Source organism: Dermacentor albipictus, chromosome 3 (genome assembly GCF_038994185.2).
Source record: "Dermacentor albipictus isolate Rhodes 1998 colony chromosome 3, USDA_Dalb.pri_finalv2, whole genome shotgun sequence".
In the NCBI taxonomy this organism is placed as follows: Eukaryota; Metazoa; Arthropoda; class Arachnida; order Ixodida; family Ixodidae; genus Dermacentor; species Dermacentor albipictus.
Window position 1 is genome coordinate 139761846 of NC_091823.1, and position 21008 is coordinate 139782853.

The 21008-nt window shown below is 49.6% G+C and overlaps 1 protein-coding gene across 2 annotated transcripts in view; it reads right to left on the reverse strand.

Moving 5' to 3' along the window:
* The window catches only part of LOC135917713 (uncharacterized), a 108802-nt gene that overhangs the window by 60388 nt on the left and 27406 nt on the right, over positions 1-21008 (reverse strand). Inside the window, exon 6 of one of the 2 annotated variants that reach the window (XM_065451280.2) lies at positions 4121-4136. The exons of the other annotated variant lie outside the window; for it this stretch is intronic. Coding sequence (XP_065307352.1) covers positions 4121-4136 — 16 coding nt within the window. The remainder of the gene's footprint in view (positions 1-4120; positions 4137-21008) is intronic. 2 annotated transcript variants of the gene reach the window in all.

Here is a 21008-nt window from a genome sequence, read left to right on the forward strand (position 1 = left end):
CATCATGCAGGTCCCCGGATCATGCACAGAAGGATCAGGGGGATCCACGGGGTGACTAGAGAGGCAGTCAGCGTCCTTGTGGAGGCGTCCAGTCTTGAAACTCACAATAAATCTAAATTTCTGGATTCTCAAAGCCCATCGACCAATCCGTCCTGCCGGGTCCCGGGGGAAGACAGCCAGCAGAGTGGGTGGTGTTCTGTAACGACAGAAAGCGTGCGGACGTGCAAATATGGCCGGAACATGGCGACAGCCCAAACTAAATCCAAGCACTCCCGCTCGATGGAGTCATTTCTCTCGGCAGGTGGCAGCAGGTGCCTGGCGTAACCTATCACGCGCTCGGTACCATTCTGCTATTGGACGAGAACAGCGCCGATGGCATGGCCGCTTGCGTCAGTGTGAACTTAAGTCGGTGCAGATGGATCAAAGTGGACAAGTATGGGAGGGGTAGTCAGAAACCTGATGAGGGTGGCGAACGCGTGAGCCTGCTCCGGGCCCCGTGAGAATGGCGTGTTCTTTTTCAGAACATTTGTCGTAGGCTGAGCAACGTCGGCGAACTTCTTGACGCAGCAGGGAAAGTAAGAACACAGGCCGACGAAGCAGCTCACGTCAGAAGCAGAACGTGGCAGAGGGAAACTGCGTACGGCGAGAACTTTTTTCGGATCGTGTTGAACACCGGATGCGTCAACGAGGAGCTCCAACACGGTAATCTGACGGCACCCGAATTGACACTTCGTGGAGTTCACTTGCACGCCGGCATTTCGGAAACCGCAAGAGTTGCAGCGAGTCGGGTAAGGTGGCTGCCGAACGTGGGAGAAAGAAAATAACGTCGTCAAGGTAACAAAGACAGGTGGTGCCTTTGTAGCCTCGAAGAAGAGAGTTCATCATACATTCGAATGTCCCAAGGGCATGGCTTTGAACTGATATGAGCCACCCGGCGTGATGAAGGCCGTCTTCTCGCGGTCCATTTCGTCAACCTAAATCTGCCAGTAGCCAGATCGAAGATCAATGACCGAGAAGTAACGCTCCATGAAAGCAGTGTAAGAAGTCGTCGATGCGTGGTAGGGGGTAGACAATTTTTCGTGTGATCTTGTTTAAGTGGTTTTAGTCGAAGCAAAAACACCAGGTACGACCTTTCCTTTTCACAAGGACGACAGGTGAAGCCCAAGGAGTGGCTGATGGCTCGATGACCCCTTTGCGGAGCATTTTGTCCAGTTATGATTGGAAGACTCGACGTTCAGCATGCGATACACGATAGGGACACCGATGAATAGGATTCGTGTCTCAAGTGTTTGTACGGTGGTGAACAACAGATGCTTGGCCTAAAGGCCTGTCATGGCAATCAAAGACGTCACTATACGATTCAAGTCGCAAACGTATGCCCATGACCTGTGCTGAGGTGAGGTAAGGTGCAATCATTTTCGCGAGGTCATCCGTTCAGGAACCACAGCTGGGAGCTGCAATTGGCTCTAATAAATCACTCTCGGCATTCAGACACTCAATGTCAAATTCGGAACCACTAGAAACACAGGCCAAGAACATGCCGGCCGGAATCACTTGAGGACACAGGCTGAAATTGAGAAGTAGTAGGACGACGTCACTATTAGTAACCGTGACCAGCGTATGCAGAACAGCAACGCTTCGTTTCAAAAGCATGTCGATGATGGGGCGAAGCACATATTCACCGTCAGGAACCTGTGGCTGAGCGGTCAAAATGACGTAACTGCCTCGGGTGGCATACGCACATCGTGAAGCGAGCCCAAGTGCGGTGGGGCGGTGCTCGGAGCATCAGCGAGTCGAGGCAGTTCGAACTGAAGAACGCCGATCGCGCTGTCAATGAGAGCAGAATGAATAGATAAAATGTCTAATCCAAGGACGACGTCGTGAGGGCAGTTGTGTATCACAGCAAAGAGAACAAGAAGTAGGGCGGCCGGTTATACTTAAAGGCGCAGTACACATTCCAAGAACAGCCAGCACGCCGCCGTCGGCCACACGAAGCACTCGGGCAGCTTCTGGGGTGAGGACCTTCTTTCAACGTCTACTAGCTAGTACTCATCACAGAAACTTGGGCTCCAGTGCCGACGAGTGCTTGGATAGGTACGCCGTCTATTTTAACGTCAATTACGCTTCTCCTTGTAGGCAGAGACAGAGGATTTGCTGCCGTTGTAGGCAACTCAGCGCCACCTCCGAGGGCTGTATTTCTTAGATATCCGAAAGGGTGCGACCAAAATCGCAGGGGGCAAAAGGCGGCGTGGCTGCGCGAACGGGAAAAGAGGCGACGTGTTTGCGGTGAGCGAGGCTCGTTTCCGCGCGGCGATGGTGAGTGACTGTACCATGTGTGCCTTGCAGAGTCGTCAGCGCTATTAGACTCGGCGGTCGGCGAAACATTGCGGGTATTTCCATTAAAACGACTCAGGTTGGTCGGCATGCGCGGTGTTGAGGGCCGCGAGTGGCGACAGTATCGGGCGACATGACCAATGCGGCGACAGGTGAAACATATCGGCTGGTCATCCGCTGTCCTCCACTCATTCGGGTTGTGATAACGCGGAGAGAAGCGTCGGGGTGGAGCGAACATAGTAGAATGACGTTCATTAGCTCTGGAATTGGCGACAGCGCAGAGAGAATGTTCTCCAGTGTTTTCAAGTTCCTGGCGAACGATGCCTTGTACGAGGGGAACCGAAAAAGTGGTAGCATTAGGCCTACGCGATCAGAGAGCTGTGGGTGCCATCGCATCCAGTTCAGGTCGAATGATTCACACCACGTCCTCTAATAGCGACGCATGCTGCTGTGTGGGTTGATCTGCACAGGTTGATGTTGCGGCAGTATTGGGAAGTCTGGCGAATGGTTGCAAGACCCGTCGGCTTTTTGCCTGCTCGAATTGTCGGCACTCTTTAATGATGGCATCAACTGTAGAACAGCTTTTGCACATGAGTAGATTAAAGGTGTCGTCAGCAATGCCCTTAAGCACGTGCCTGACCTTTTCAGCTTCTGTCACGTCGCGATTGGCTTCACGACAAAGTGCCAGCACATCCTGCATGTTCAAGAGATGTGACTTCGTGGGAGATTGGGCGCGGGAGGCCAGTTCCTGCTTTGCGGCAATTTTACGGCCGGCTGGTTTGCCGAACAACTCTTTCAATTTCTCTTTGCATTGGTCCCAGCTGGTTAGCTCCTCTTTGTCGTTTTCGTACCACACCTTTTGCCGTCCCTCGTAGGTACAACAACAGGTTAGTCAGCATAAGCGTAGGATCCAATCTGTTCATTCCACTCAAGCGTTCGTACATAGCCAGCCACTCTTCAATGTCGGCACCATCGGTCCCACTGTAAGTTCCAGGATTCTTGCGTTGCACAACCCCAATCGAAGGCGACAGCGATGTAGGTGGCGACTGTGACGTTGGAGGCGGCAACGATATTGATCCTGCGTGCTCACCGTCATTCCTGGTACTGACGGTGATGCGACGCCCACTGCGGAGCTCCGTTTCCAGCCGGGGTACCCCGCACCTCCCACCAATATGTTACGGGGATGTTGGGAGTATGCAGAGACTCTATTTAGAATATACATGCAGGATGAGTCGGAGTAGATAAGATGGCTGACCACCAACAACACGCTGCAGCCAGCGCCTCGCGATCTTCTTCTTCCTCTGTCTTCTTTCATCCTTCCGTAACAATATAAAGGCGGTGCTATCGTTTCGTGCTCATTTCTCTGCGGCAGCTTTCGCACTATATATAAATATATAATCCGAAGTCTCAATACACGGGTAAAGTTAGCAGCCTCTCCCATATTGAGCGCATATATATATATATATATATATATATATATATATATATATATATATATATATATATATATATATATATATATATATATATATATATACAAGAAGCCAACTAACAGTACCGCCAAGGACCACATAGGGGAAATTACTCGAAATTATTAAATGAATTCACTGATTCGCACCCGCTTGCACACTAGAAAAGAAGGCACGATATGTTCATGCATTTCCTGTACTAGTTTGACATTGTTTATGAACCCTCCAAAAATCAGACCGGAGCGTAATACATCTGCGTGGCTTCCAAGTGCGGCGAGTGGGGGAGAGAGAACAAATGGCTTCATGGCATTACTTACGCGTCCTTTTCCGCAGCTAAAGAGGCAGAGAGCGCAAAAGAAAATAAAGAAAAGGCTTGAGTCATGCTGTGAACAGCTCCAACTTGGCAGCTCATGACTGCAGCCAGAAAAATGGCTTTACTTGGGCGGCCATGGGGTAACTGCGCTAACATATCGCTACTACGAATTCAATTAGCTCTTTTATCTCTCGTCTCCTTGACCATCTTCGTGCTGCGGCATTTAATGCATTGGCGAGCACACAAGGCCACAGGAATGCGTACTATTGTTTTCTCGGACATCTGAATAATTATTAGTGGACACTTGTGGAGTTGTTTTTCGTTTTTCTTATCAGTTATTATCCACTTTCGTTCAGGCACAGCAAATAATAGAGCACACTTTCTTGCATGGTGTTAACTTTCTGGCGCAAAAATGTTTTCAGAACATCCAGCGTGCATGTAAGCTCGTCATTCTTTCATTCAACTTCTTGTATTTCATATCCACTTTATTGCGAAAGCAAGATTTATGACGATGGTGTTCGTCGGTGAACTACATCTTAAAGGTTCAAACTGCTTCAGTGACAGTCGCTGCCAAAATTGGTAGAATGACATGTTCATAATATAATAATAAATATAGCAAATGCATATATGCAAGCATAAGAATATCTTTAAAACCACAAAAAAACAGCGTTGTACTAAGAAGGAAAGGAAGACCACTGTGTTGTCCCAAGTGCGAGGCGCTTGACTGGCCCTTGCGACCCTGCCCAGCAAGCCCACTGGGCCGGTACGCCATGGGGTGGTTGTCGCGTGGCTTGCAGCAGGTGGGCGAAAGCCAGCGTGGCTTGATGCGCGTAGTCGAGCCCCAAGCCCAATGTTGAATGTCGTGTGATGGAGCTCGCGCGCAAGAGCCGCCACCGTTGTGCAGTGGCTACGGCGCTGTGCCAGCTGTGCTGCTGATTACGAGGTCACGGGCTCGACATTCCGACAGGGGCAGAACGCAAAAACACTCGTGCGCCTAGATTTATGTGAAAGTCAAATAAAATCGACGTCACCAAAATGAATCCGGAGTTACCCACAGAGGCGTCCCTCGTAAGCAGATCGTATTCATGGCACGCAAAACCCGATAATCCATTGGAATTTTATTTAAGCCCCAGCCAATCTGCTAGAAGTCACGCGATCTGGTGTGGGTGCCAGGGCGAGATATCGGAATGCAAGGGTGAGCCGAGAGGGCTGGTAGCTTGATGCGAGCTGCTTTACAGCGTGCCTATCGCTCAAGGTCATGTGATCTGCCGAGTTTTAGGGGTGCGGCACAGTTCGAATGCAATGTGCTAGCACGGAACATTCGCTTTGAGACAAGCACGCAGGGCCCTCATTCCCAGTGCTCCTCATCGCGGCAGCATTAAAGCGTTTTAGCTTATCCGCCGTTCTGGTAAACGCAGGCGGATTGGGCGTTTTACCGGATCGGCGGGAGGCATGAACGTGAGAGGCTTGACAGATGCTGTCACCTCGTGGGGCAGAGCTGAACCACACAAAGACAGAGCTAATATTACATCAACTAAGTGTATTCTGCTTCACTGCTTTTGTAATTTTTTACAGAGGCCAATCGGGACATCCTTTGCGAAATTCTTGGCCAGCAAAGAACGCCAATACACTTGGTTATTGCAATATTAGCGCTTTGTTTGTCTTGCTGAGCTCTGCGCAACCAGATGGCTGCACCGCTGCACCCACTCACGTTGACGCCTACGCCTCTCAGGTAAAATTCCCAGACTGTCTGCGGTAACCGGAACCGGACAAGTTAAACTCTCTATTATCCAAGAAAATCTCTGTGGTCACCGATGAATGCGGTTTATCTTTTTGTGATGCGTCACTGCACGCTTGCTTAGTTAATAAGCGAACGTTTCCTGAAATTTATGCTGCCCACAAAACTATAAGCCTTGCTTCATGTAATTGTCTAATACACACCTATCAATATCAATACACAGCGTTCCGGGTGATACTCAGGCTTTATTTTTTGTGTTTCAACGATCAAAGTATCAAGTAAAATCGAGAGTTGTTTGAGCGAACTCAGATAAGAAATCTTTCACAGTAACTAATGCGAACAGGGTCGTGAGCTTGACTGAAAACTTGGTCCATAAATTCCCTTTCACCTTCAAAAAACTTCACGCAGGGCAAGCCGTGCATCAGTATAAGACAGACCGAAGGCAGACATACACTCTAAGGAAAAAAGCAGTGACCTTTGGTCCATTAAGCGAGAAAAGGTGATGTTCGCTATGTTCGTCTCTAAATGGAGCGAATTCCCTCCCTCATGGATGGGAGCAACGGTCCCTGCCTCTCCAAGACCAACATGGCCGACTCCAGGCAAGCGAAGTGATGTTTGAAACTAGGCCTATGAACTGGGTGAGTTCGCAGCTAGAAAACAATGAACGCGTCATAAGCATTGTGCATGTTACTGCTATTTGCAAAAAAAAGAAAAAGAATCTCGCTAAGCTTTACTTTGGCACATACAAGGAACCAGGTGCAGGTACAACACGATTTTGTGGCGATGGCTTCCGTTCGACTGCAGGCCATGCTTATCACCCCACCGTTGATAGCCGGCTGATCATGCTATTAATGCGGGTGGAGCGTCGCTCTAACCACTGTCGAAGCGAGAAAAAGGAATGACCTCGATAGAACATCGCGGTGTTGAGCTTACGTGAACATAGGGATATCCATACATCAATCCATGGCACACGCCCACGCTAAAGCCACTTGATAATCTGAAAGTAGCGACACATTCCTCCTCACGGCGCTTTCCTTCTCGATTCTCCTCGCCCACCGGCTGCGCACGGCGCACTTTTCCTCCTGGGCTCTCGCCCGAGGCGTGTTATTTAGGGCCAGTTGCGCACCCCAGTGGGGTTGAAAATTTTGCGAAATGCTAATAACAGCATCGATAATGCTGGAGGCAACGTTTACGAGGAGGTTAGTTTTTTCTTAAAGCCGTATGAACGGGGTATACCGATGTAAAGGGAGCTTTGAGGCGAGTTCTATACTCCAGACAATTTTTCTGTCACATCAGCAGATGCTTTATTTCATGCGGCTGATCTAGTATTGCTTGTGACACATCCTTTTGTGTGCGGCTCATCAGGCGAAAGCCTCAGACCTCTGTTTCAAGGTCCCGTTGTGAGCCACAGAAAATATCACGTGACCGAAGGAAGGCGGGAAGCGAACCAAAGCATGTGCAGCCGCGTATAAGAGATGATTAATGATTAGCAAATTATTGATTAGTTATTGGATTAAGATGAATTTGGTTGTATTAAGGAGGTTTAAGGTGGATTAAAGTCGATGAAGGTGCATTAGGGTGAATGAAGGTGGATTAAGATACATAAAGGAGGACTAGGTTGGATTAAGGCCAGTAAAGGTAGGTTCGAGCGGATGAAGGTGCGTTGAGGTGCATTAAGGACAATTATAGTAGATTATAGTGGATTAAAGTGCATGAAGAGGGATAAAGGTGGATTAAGAAGGTTTAAGGTGCATTGGGGAGGATTGTGGCTAGCTATGGTGAATAAAAGCGAATGAGGGAGGATTAGGGTGGATAAAGGAGTATTAGATGGACTAAGGTAGATGAATGTGGATTCGGGTGGATTAAGGTGAATTAAGGACGATTATATTTGATGAAAGTTATTGGGGGAGCATTAGCGTTGATTAAGGAGGATTAAAATGCATTAAGGACGGTTAGAGTAGATTAAGGTCGATGAAGGTGGATTAGGGTGCATAAAGGAGGACTTTCGTGGATTATGGTGGATAGAAGTGAATGAAGGATGATTAAGGTCGATGAATGTGGATTTGGTGGATTCACTTGCATCAGGGGAATTATGGTAGACTAATTGGTCTTAATACACAATGAACCTTAATTCACCTTAGTCTACCCTAATCCACCTTAGTGCTCCTTCATCCACCTTAATCCTGCTTATTACTCCCAATTCACCTTAACACAACCTAATCAACCTACATCGCCCCTAATGCACCTTAGCCTACCCTATACGGTCTTAATCCTCCTTTATCAACCCTAATCCATCATAATCTGCCCTAATTCTCCTTCATCCACCTTAATCCTTCTTCATGCTCCTTAATCCAACTTAATCCTGCTTAATAGTCCCATTGTACCTTAATCCACTCTAATCCACCTCTATCAAACCTAATCCAGCTCCATGGTCACTAATCTGCCTTAATCTATCCTAATCCACCCTAATCGCCCTTAATCCTCCTTTATCAAGCCTAATTCACTTTATTCCACATTAATCGACCTTAATCTTTCTTTATCCACCTTAATCCTCCCTAATCCCTTATTATACAACCTAATCCACCCTAATCAGTCTTAATACCCTTTCATCAACCCTTCACATTAATCCACCATAATCCGCCTTAATCCTCCTCCACCCACCTTAATCTTTATTCATGCATCTTAATCCTTCTTAATGCAATCTAATCCACCTTAATCATTATTACACTCTAATCAACCTTAATCCTCGCTAATCCACCTTATATCAATCACTAATGATTCATTAATTAACTTGGGTAACCATTCTCTTATACAGGGGCGCACATGCTTTGGGTCACCTCTGGCCTTCCTTGGGTCACGTGATACTTCCAGTTTACAACGCGACCTTGAAACATAAATATCTAAAGGCTTTCGCCTTAAAACTTAAAAGAACCTCAATGTTGACCAGCTAACCCTCATCACCTGCAATACCACGGGTATACTTGCCAATACATTTTTCAGGGTGCATAGCAGAATCTATAATTCTGCACTTCCGACCCAATAACAAGAGTTAGCGGCGTGCGAGTTGAAGGAGCCGTCCCAGCATATTAAGCATACTGAGCACAACCGCAACACAAACGCTGGTGAGCAGGCCAGAGGAATGAAAAAAAGGCAGCATTACGGGATGCTTTGCTACGAGCTATAAGAAAGACGCTTCAGCTCGCAAACAACGCTGTTCTTTGCCGGAACAAAGTTCTTTTGGCCAATGTCATGCAGCCACTGCTTCCTGCGCAAGCCGTCACGCTTTCCTTGTGGTATCATAAAAACGGCATAAGCATCTTCAGGCTTCTTGCTGCAGTTATATGCGCCACAGCCCAGCTTAGGGCTAGCACATAGAGCAGGAAACACAGCGTACAACGTTCGCTACGCCGAGCTAAAGCGCCGAGCCAGCCGTGCTCAGAAGGAAAATGGCGCGAACGAAAAAGAAAAGCACAAGCAAAACTCAAGATCCGCGCGTTTCCAAGGGCAACGGGCAGGGAGACCAATCGCCGTGCAGAAAAACGGGGGCAAAACTGGTTGCCGCGGGTGAACGCGCAAGAGGCGAGGAGGTCGTGTGGCGGCGGCAGAGTTCAAAGAGTGTCGCTACTTTCAAATTATCAAGGGACTTTAACGAAAACCAGAAAGAGCTCCCATTCTATTTTACATTTGGCAAGGTCACGACGAAGCAACACTTTCACAGACATACTATGCACAACAGAGAAACACGGAGCACTATCACACAAACTACGCAGAACATAGTGACACGCGTACTTATCTTTATCGGGCGACCAGGTTTCGCCACCTAACAAATGTTATCGCACAGCGCGGGACGCGCCTGCATGTATCCGAAGTCTCTGGAAAGTTATCGATGCTTCTATCCGCTGTCTGTTGTCGCCGAACCTTGTATTATCTGATTTCATCGCTTGACACGAATGGTGTAGAACTTTGTAGAAGGCATGCGGGTCCCAACGTTTAGTCTGGAACAATCGATGACTGCTGTATAAAAGCCGACGCGCTTGACCCGCTGATCAGATTTCTGACGATCGCCGACCGTGTTCGCCGCTATCGTTGTGCTATAAGTGTAGCCTGTTTTTGTGGGCACAGGTTCGCCCAATAAAAGCTAGTTTTGTATTCCACCGTATTCTTGCTTTCTTCACCGTCACTACCCCGTGACAATAGCAACCACAACACACGGCACATATACCAACACTGATCTAGCTGCCTGCATACATATGCCTTGAAACCTTCTTATATAGCCATGATGTTTCGACCTGCATTGTAGTGCCAGTGAGTCACTCTGTTATACGTAATTCAGCAAAAAATGTCAACAGAATACTTGTTTTGGTATAGTCACCTGATAGGCACGGCGCATTCACACAGACTTGTTAAACCCAACCGCACTATTATGAATGCTTTCGATCAACGACTTTCAATCATCAACGCTGTGGCGACGGCGATCTACGCCTTTCACTTCGAAGCAGTAGCGGATGGCACTTCAAGAACGCTGACGTTTACAAAATACATTCTGTTGAATCGCTTCAACGTCTTCTCGCCTAATTTCATACAGAAATGGCAAATAATCTGCCATTCGATGGTACAAAGTTTGTTAACAGGGATATGGTGCCTCAGAAAAGCTGGCCCTTATTTCTGTTTACAAACTTTATACCACAGTGTGCTATTCCATCTGTAAGCCCCTTTCTTGATTTTGGACAATCTGCTATTCCAAGCGCGCGTAAGCCGCTGCAAAGCAGGAACGTGCGAGCCGGCGGCCAGACTTGAGGCTTGGCTTAAAGTGTAGGAATGAATCTGACCAAGACGCTGCAGCCACCGCTTTCTAGCAAGCATTCGGTATCACGTTTCGGAACCTGCACAGACTAAATTATTCGGCTAAGTCGAGAACGTCGTTATCTGCTACACGTTGAGCAGCTGCGTACGATCTGTAAGGATATCGGAGGGGAGCGGGCGTAAATAGTAGCATAGTATCCGAGGGGGCTATGATACAGGTTGGTCGCCGTGATGCTAGGCTACTACTACATACGAGAACCAAAGATTACCCACCGCGGATGGCGTGCCTGGCCCCACTCAGCATTGACGATACCAGAACGCTAACTACTGGAGTCTGTTGTGTTATATTCATCCGCAGGAGAGTCGCGGTAAAAAGGATTGTTGTGATACAGTCAACTAGGCCACAACCAGTATAACCATAGCGTAAATACAGTGACTGAAGCGTAACCGTCGCGACTAGTGACCGGGAATGATAGCTCCGATTTTGGAGTATGCCGTCTCTCTCTGAGCGCCTCTACTGCAAGTTTGTGTCAGCACCCGTTCCATCCGTCCTTTCTGCTAGAGAGAGGGTGGTTTTGCTTCCTACCAACGTTCGAGTTCGACAGTGCCCTGTAGCTTTCTAGAATCCCGGCACTCAACACAGTGCAAAACGCTGCCGTACCCATGTGTGTCCCATTAGCTTGGTCTCCCTTTCACATCTGGCCGTTTCCGTTGGCCCCGTACCCGTGGTGTCATTCATGAGGCTTTTCGTATTTGTAGTTTAAATTGTCCGTGCACGTGTTATTTTCGGGAGTGTGTCCTTTTCTTCACAGACACCAGTAGCCATGTGTGCAAAACTGCAACGCGGAAGTCAGCAATTTGTAAAAGCTTTTTTCAAATTTATTTTCTGGATACGGTTTGTTGGTACGCTTGCTTATATACCGCCTTTTAGGAAATACATCTTCTATTGCTGGTCGGTGCTTCCTGTCTCTGTAGTGTCGTGCGTGCTACATGATGCATCCCGGAGAAGCCACCGCTGGCGGGTGGAGACGCAGACGAACCGGCAAGCAAGTGACGCTGGATATACAGCCGTATATCTGGTTGCATGGTGTGCTCGAGCGCCTCCTTGCTCTGGCGGCAGGGTTTGTGTTTCAGCTGTGGATTTGACGGCATCCCTTGAGGCGGTGATGCGCTCACACCACCCAGCTCCGTGCTAACGGCGCGAGCATACGTATTTCACTTTCGGTCTGAAGCCTTCACGGATGGCGCTTCAAAACGGCCACAAATGCATACATTTGAGATAGCTTAACCTTCTCCTCAACCTAATTTCACGCATCACACCGAGAAACGCTGGCTGATGTCTGCGTCCTCTAGGCCGAGATGCCTGAGTACGAGCTTGTCTCGCTGTGCGTCAGCAGCGGCCGCTGCTTTGAGTTGAACTATTCTCGTATCGCAGCTCCCGTTCGAGCTAGAGGGTTGACACTGGTGGTCGCTTGTCACGAAAGATTTAGACCTCAGGTTATGCTACTTAGTATTACTTTCCGTCAAAAAGAACTTATTGCAGTCAACGTTCGGGTCATCGGCGGCGGCGATGCCAGATACACACGCAGGTGAGAAACGTTCCTCCCCTTTTTATTGCCACAAGAGGGCGCGAAATGGGAAGTGCGTGTGAAGGAGCAACTTACCGGCCTGAAGGAGGAAAAGAGCTAGTTCCTCCTCTTTCACTGCCCTACTTATAACAGTGTACTATTGCATTTCGTTATCCGACATAGGAATATTCGTGGCACAAAAAAAAAACAATTAATCGTACACTGCACGGGGGCTGCGCAAAGCTACTTAAAGGGCGTGTTGAAATACAAACTTTGCTCTGCCATGGTTTGACGGAACGCTGCTATATTTTATGTTATGATCCAGGTGGTCGTGTGAGAGCACCTTCTGTCGCTTCCCTAAACAAAACTATTACTTTTACGGTGGTAACTAAACGTATTTTTACATGTACTTTAGACGATTCCAACACTGTTTTTATGTATGTAAGTATGACGTGTTTCATTGGTTTTCGCATGTTTCGCCCTAAGGGACAGAGGGCATAAGCGTGCTGAACAGCTAAGTTTGCGCTCCTCTCGTGTCAGTGCTCATTCTGTGTGTGTTGCGGTCGGCCGAGTTTGTGCCGACCGGCATACTCATCACTGCTGCAACAACAGCAGCATCTGCTTCCATAGCGAACATGCATGCTTTATTAGCAGAAAAAAATTTGCAGCTCCACCCGAAAGTCGAAGCACCGTTTGCGATGGCAAATTAGTAGATAACTATGAAGTGAGGATAGTAGCTTTATCGACCGTATAAACTTGTAAACATTTGCTTGCTAACTAAATTATTGATAGAATATGCAAGATTCACTCAACGATGTAGAAAAAAACAGACACAGAGAAACAGCGTTCTCTTTGTGTGTCTGCTTCTTTCTACGTCCTTGCTCAGTCGCGCCTACACCGATCACGGATTCAAACCGACTGACAAGCCAGCGTATTTTAACTAAATTAACCAGCATGGTGTCACGCGCGCACAGCTAGACATGAACACATCTTGCTCGGTGAGCGCGGAAACTTCGCATCAAAATTCTGGTGTGAGGAATCACGGTAGCAGCAAGCGAATCGACCTTCGCGCATGTCTCGCTTCAACGCGAACGAAACGTCCAAAGCACAGCGCAAATGAAGCTACCGGCACTGCGTGCACTCTGGAAACATTGCAGATCGCTTTGAAGATGAGGCCCGCTCAGGAACGCACTTCGGCCACGTCGCAGATCGTTTTCGAGACACACGAGTGCCGACAACGCGTCCTTACGGGTCCATCAAAGGCGTCTGCTACGGTATACACGATTAGCGTGACCAACGCCGTAGTTGACTCCGCGGTTGTGTCCACTCTGTACGAAGTGGTGGGCGAGGAGGATGATGATAGTGATCTGAAGAAAGGAAAGACACTTTATTCTGCAACCCGTGTGGGAGCACGGCGAAGCGTCGTCAGGGGAGAGGGAGTGGGAAGTTAAAGATGGTAGAGAAAGAGGGAGGCTGCGGCCTACAAGCTCCACTCTGCGTGACAGGTGGTAGTCCTCAGTAAAGTTGCCAGCGCTGTAGCGGCTCTTATATGGTGTCTATTCCAGTGAAACTTATAAACTCCAGCAGGCTCAGCAGCGCAAGGAGCTGGAACAGCAGGTCAGTCTCTGTGGCCGCTGGAAGGCCGTGGCGTCTGTAGGTGTTGATCACTGTGGACCGTTCCTGCGCCAAGGATGGGTAGGCACAGAGAAGGTGCTCCAGAGTCTCGGGGTTCCCGCACCTCTTGCAGGCAGGTGACGTGGCGCGGACATTGGCGTACAGCCAGGCCGCAGTCCAGGTGCAGCCAGTCCGCAAGCGCAGGAGCGTGGAACGGTCTCTTCTGGAGAGGCCGTTCTCTGGAAGCGGCTTGGGGGCCCTGCCACTAGCCACTCGGGGGTCCGGGTGAATGGAGGCGAGCAGGCACCGTAGTCGATGTCTCGTGTAGTCCGAAGCCGCTACCACTCTCGTAACCGGGACTACATCATAATAGGCAGCTTTGGCATGGGTATCGGCCTCCTCGTTACCGGATGCCACGACATGTGAGGGCAGCCAGTGGAAGGATATTGGGATTCCGATGGCGGCTAGAGCCGTTAACTTGGCAAGCAGCAGCGCCCCTGTAAGTCCTGCCGGCCGTGGGGTTGACGAGGACCTGGAGAGCTGGCTTAGAGTCGCACACCACCGCCACCGGCTGTTGGGGAGGATGCTCAGCAAGGAGGTCGGCAGCCAGGTGCATCCCCGCGAGCTCAGCTGCATAGAACTTGATGTAAACAGGAGCATACACTGCCTGTGATAGGTGAGAGCTGGAACTGTGTATTCAGCTGCTGCCGACCCGCTGGGGATGACTGAACCATCCGTGAACACCAAAAGATGTCCTTCCAAATCCTCCTGAAGCTTGCAGGCTGCCGCCTGCTGGAGGGCTTCGGCTGAGGAGAACATCGAAGCACCCTAGCAGCCGTGGCATAAGAACGCCCCCTTCACCCTCGCCTGACTCCCCTGTCTCGCGCGCGACAGGAGAAGGCACGTATGGGCGTCTTGCGCTGGAGTTTGAGGTATAGTAGCGGCGCCTGATGGCGGCGCGGGAAACGACATCTGGGTCGTACCAGCTTGGGTCGTATTGAGCCCTGGCTGTGGCGAAGCACGTTTCTAGGCCGAGTTTTGCGTCGATTCGCACTTTTTTCTGCCCTGTTGCGAGTGCGAAAAGGCTCGTCACTTGTCGCAGACCATGCCGACCACGCTGCGAGCTCGCCGCAGCCTATAGTTTAATGAAAACGGGCTCTCCGTGTGCCGTGGGACGCAATGCTGGGAGCAGACGGAATCGGTGGCGCCGATCCGGAAAGACCTAGCCCAGCCTCGGGAAGGCGTCACCGTCATTACTTCTGCGTCGTGGGCTGCCATGAACAAGAAGGCCTGAATCCCAACATCATATTCTGCCGTTTTCCTTCAAGGCCTCACGAAGTGGAGCGTCGGGCGCGCTGCATAGCTGCAGTTCGTCGCGCTGAGTAAGCGAAACTTCGCGCCATGCTGACTGCTTCGCCTGTCATGAAGCTTGCTTGATTATCTGCGTTCTAATGTTCGGTCTTTTGCACCTACAGTCCCGACAGCAGACCGACATAGCAGCAGGCATGGCTGGTAATTCACGATTCGATACCCGGCCACAGCGACAATTAACAATTCGACCGATGCGAAGTGGTGAAGTGACCAGGTGTGTGCAAATGAGCACAAATGGTCGGGCTCATTCGATGACAATTCACTACTCCACTACGAGCAGCACAGGTTAAGAGAGTTAAATGCGCTCATCCTTGATCTCAAGCCAGCACGTTGAGGCAACGCAGCAAGGCAGTATTGATTGCAGCACATCGATGTTCGAGCGCTGTCATTAAAACCTACATCAAGCGAGCGGCGTACGAGCTCGCGCTGCAGCGCAATTCGCACGTACGTGCGAGCTCATATGCATTGCATCAGTTATTACCAGTTACGAAAAAGTACAGATGGCCGCTACTACAACGCAGGCATAACTACTTGTTTAGCGGCATGCAGTCAACAAAGATTGCAGGAGGCCCGCCGTTTCGTGGCATGTCGAAAGACCGCTGCCGTCGCGGCGCGTACGATCGTGCGCTCGAGCAGTTCGTACATCGCGGCGCGTACCGTCGTGTGCTCGAGCAGTTCCGTACAGATGATGTCTGCTTATCGCCGCTGTGGATTCATTTATAGCAAGCATTTCCTCGCGTTTGTGCGCCTGAATCTAGCAGCTAGCGTGCAAACCTTACCTGAAGTTCCACTTCGTACGCGACTCGCTTCACTTGCGATTGACACGGTGCTAAAACTTCGCCGCCAAATTCTTGAACGGCGTACACGTATTCGGCACTGCATAATTTCTTGCCTTTACGCAGCGTGCCACCCCTGCAAAAATCTTCAGCGCCCGATATTCGCTGCAGGCCGTGAAACAACACAACCGAAAGTGGCGGGTCCATAGTGTAAACGTGCTTTCTGAAGCAGACGACCGAGCTTGGTACGACCCATTTTAGCGCAGAGGGCGCTTTTTAGCACCTTTTTCGCAGCGCCCCCTGGGCAATGCAAGAGCCCCATTCAGGCCACGTTCCTTGCCCGCACACGCGAGACTGAACTGCGTTCGCGCGCCCACCCTAACAAGCTTTCACTCATACGTAACCATATGGCTACACTGACGACGATGGCGATAGCGACGGCTACAGTGACACCGACGGCAGAAATGCGCCTTGATTGTCCATGTAATTTATATAGCAATACAACGCATCCAATTTGCTGCCCCTCGCACCGTTAGACTTAAGCGATTCGTGAAAATGCGCCCGCGTTGCAGCATTTCACAATTACGAAGACGTCGAAGTTGAAACTTTGTTCCACAACTTAGCAAACGTGTACTAAGCAAAGCCCAGAAACGTAACTCTTCTCCGACCACTTAGCTCCGCTAACCGCATTTTAAGTATCCTTCAGTTTTCGTTAGCGAACAGGCGCTAGTGATCCTTGTCATATTGTTTGCTTTGTCGCTCAAAGCAGTTTCTTCTTAACACTTGTTTCAGAGACTGCTTGAATGATACTACCATGCAGATCCCTAATAAAAACTTAAAAATGGCTATCGGTAATCATGGCGTCGTATGATACGTCGTAGTTCGGCATACGGTTGGAAGCACTTTCGGCTGTGTCCGCATATGCACAGTTCTATTTTGGTGCTGTTTCGTCTACTTAAGGTAGTGAATGTTCTATAGGCAAGCTTCTTTGCAGAGGGTATGTAGAATATATGTGTAGCGCACATCGCACGTGATCAGTGCCAACGTGGCTGAGGTTTCGCTTCTCCAACGGAACATTCCGTCGCTGTTTGTGTTCAATACATAATAGATAAAATGTTTGAGTATTGTAAACTTGGAGTAAATAATTAGTTTTTAGAAACACCGAAGTCCGCAAAATTCATCTAGCTGAAGCCTAAACAGTTGGCAATCAATGGTTACTACAACAAATGCACAAATGATCGCAAGTCAGCTGTTTTGTTACCGTTGTGGTAAATTTTCTAATTGCTACGCTGGGCACCTGGACTAGACGCCAACTTACAGTTTGTTCCTTTGATTAACTTACTTTTTGTTTTCGGCTGTTTGCCTGACCACACAAAACCTTTTTTTTCTCCATTTACGTATATCTCCCAAGGAAAGATGACCGGACTGCCACACACATCGGGCCATCGAGTCATGCTTTAGCAAAGTTTACTGTGCGGTTTTTAGACGCAGTAAGGAGCACATGTAAAAACACAGGATATGACGTAGTGTAAAAAGGGAGCGAAACTCATACTTAAAGACGCATGACCCGGCGGTGCAATGTAAGCGACTCTCGTGCGGTAGTGAGGGCATGCTGCTTGCTGCCGTTTACCATTACCAGACTAATAAGACAAACTGCCGCAAAACAAGAACTCAGGGGCCTGCGCGGCACACGCAGCACAGTCACAGCGTAAGCTGGAGGAGTGGCTCCATAGGAGCTCCACTTTCGCCACCACGCACTGCACGGTCTTCGCGGCGAAGTGTCTTCGCGTCGTTTTCATTAGAATGATCTGAACTGTTCACCCGGTGTCGACGGATGATTGTGCAGAAGCTTGTCCTGCTAACTGCATAGAGGTCTGCTTAACCCGGTGTTGTCTGGCGTTAGGTCTCAATATGGCGATGAGCATTCCTTAGACGTTTACCACCTGGCAACCCCCGCCCCCTCGCCACCGTTCATCAGCACCTTTCCAGAAGTCGACGCAGCAATGACGCCGACTGTTAACGGTCCAACAAAAGACCCCTCTACCTGAACCTGGTGCCCTAAACTAAATCACCAAAAGCGCCGACGTCGAATGCTACCGTGGGAACGGCTTCGACCTCGCATTCCCAGACTGCTACACGCTTGCGCCATGTGCAAGGTTGGACGTGTAACATAGGAGGCCGAGCTCGGCGGAACGGTGCGATATCATGGGCGGGATTTTGCTACCGATACGACGATTGTGATTGACCGCGATACGGTTATCAGATTCCCTGGTACACTTTCCTAGGGGAGGGGATGGTGTTAAAAGTGAAGACATTTGGTGGAGTTAAGCAGTGCTGACGTGTCCTTATGTGCAATCAGACGTTTATTATCCTCCTACATGGAGTGGGCTTCCGTATCTGGTGTGCAATCAGACGTTTATTATCCTCCTACATGGAGTGGGCTTCCGTATATGGCGCCATTGTAAATATGTAAAACAAAAAAGTTTTTCTTCATTCCTGCCACCGGACTTACTCGTCAGTGGGCGTAGTGGATTCCTGGCCCACACGTCACCTCGAGCTGCCACACTATAGTTGCAGTCCCGCGCATAGCTCTACGATTCGCTTCTTCAGGTTCGCACCATGCGAGGAGGCGCCATAACGGGTACCGAAGAGTAAACACATGCATCCAGACTACGTGACGTGGCGCACATGTCACATCCTTCACCTGTAGCACGGTATGTTGCTGTTGAAGATGATTATAATGATGGTTTATTGGCATCTCCTTCGAAACGGGATGGTCACCTATAGCCAGCTTGTGTTTACCAGGTCCTGCTACATGCAGCACGCAACATGCTATATGCAACTACTACATGTCGGGACAACTGGTGGAATATAACGCAACTACTGTGCAAAGTTCATCCATATCGATGCTACGCGGCGCGCATGTCGAATGGCACGCTACCATGGTAACGATGATGATGATTTTGTTGCATTCCCTTTGAAATGGGACGGTGAAAAACAGTCACCTGCCCTGCTTCAAAATTCAAGTATATGTCATACATGTTTTTCATTACATCAATGTTGATGCATCTCGTTAAACCTTTTTTCATCCTCACGCCTTCTGTAACTGCCTTGTACCGCTACCTGCGCAGTTTCTACCTGGTGTAACAATGTGCAACTGCAATACGAAACGTACACGTATGGACCGCTACGCGGCGCTCAGGTCACGTCGCGCGCTAAGACGCATTTATGTGGCATTTTTCCACTGCATGCTAGCAAACGCTGGCGTGGTAGGTGACTGCCGCGCAGCAGCCTCGGGCTCGATCCGTGCGGGAATTGCGTGTATTTTTTCTCAATCCCGGCGATAGTTCCTGCGGACACCGGGCGCCGGCGGTTGAGGGGTGGGCGGCGGACACCATCACCGCCCGAAACGGCTGTCATCATGAGCCCATAACAGCTTGCGCCTTAAGAACAAAAACTTCGATAGAGAATTGAACACGAGGCCACAAATGGGCAATTGGTCGTGCTACCGCTACTCTACCGCTGAAGCGTGCCGAATTGCTTTTCCATTCGTTACATTAACCTGTGCAAAAAAAAAAAGAAACAGTTCGGGCCCTTGACACATTATCTTACAGCGAAACTGTAAAACCAACCACGGCGGCGGTGAAACACAACACAAGAAAACACAAGTCACATTCACCACAAAAATTAATTTGAAGGGAAATCCTATATTTTACAGCCAATGCTTTTCAAGTGTCCCGCATATTGCTTGTCGACCACGCCTGACATTGTGCTTCACGTGGTAGTGTCCAATGCATGTGTGTTTGATAGAGGCAATTTACAGCTTTTAGAGCCTTCTTGCGTCTCAATGCTACCCTGCAAATTACCAAGCTGGAGAGAAGGGCTGCCTTCTTTTGCACCTTCTCTGCGCTCGTCACGTTGGCGTAGTTGCTTTGGCATCACGCTGCTAAGCCCGAGAGCGTGAGATCAAACCCGGGCAATGTGAGGTGAATAATTGAATGTGTAAACAGACTACTTTGTTTAGCGCAAAACGACAGACACAAGAAAGACGACAGGACAAGGCGCTACACTCAACTGAGATCATTTTATTGCGTCCCTCCTTTATAGACCGCTCAAGGTAGAGGAACATGCGCAGTGAGCACCATGCGGTGGAGCCACCAACATCCGATCCCAAGAGCGCACTTATGCGACAGAATCCAAAAAACCCAATTCAGCGCTGTACAACGTTAATGAAGGCACACTGATGCACTGTGACCCCAATGACTGAATTAAAAATGCTTCCAATAACTCTCGGACGGGGGTGTGTCACAACAAAGCTTGCAAATCGGCAGGTGTTATTCGTCGGGACGGCGGCGTGTCGTTGTCATGTCACCGAGATAGTCTCTTTGGCGTCCTCGTCGGTGGTGGAGGATCCTCGTCAGTTTGACGAACACCAACCGCACCTCCATCGGTTGCTGCTTTTACTTTTCCGGATATGGGCTCGCCGGACGGCCCCGCGCTGGGCCTGTGTACGGACGGCGCTACGGCGACAGGTAACGGCCTGGTAATGGCGGACGGGATAGTCGTCGAGAGCTCCACTGAGTAGCGACGAGGCAGTCGGCGATATCGCGAGGGCGTTCACCTTGCTGCGTGCGCGGAGCGTTGACGGCGAACCCTCAGTTCCATTTCGCGGTATGGGCATCGGCGGTAGCTATGTCCAGCTATGTCCAGTGATAGCAGAGCAGGCGAGAGCCGCGGGCGCGCAAAATGTCCGTCTTCCTCGCGTAGCTGCGCTCGGCGACGCGTGTGCGTGCTGGCGGCGGTGGACGACGGAATCGTGGCGTTACAGGACCCTGGCGTGGTCGCGGAGGGGGACCTTGACTGCGTGCGACGGCGGCGTAGGTCATCGCTTCCGGCTGGGGCTGCTGTAATTGAGGTTGCACCTCATCTTTCACGATGTCGGCGATCGAGGCAATTGAGGCTGCGACGAAGGCAAAACCTTGGGCTGTTGTTCGCTAACAATGGCCCTGGTGGTCTCTTAAA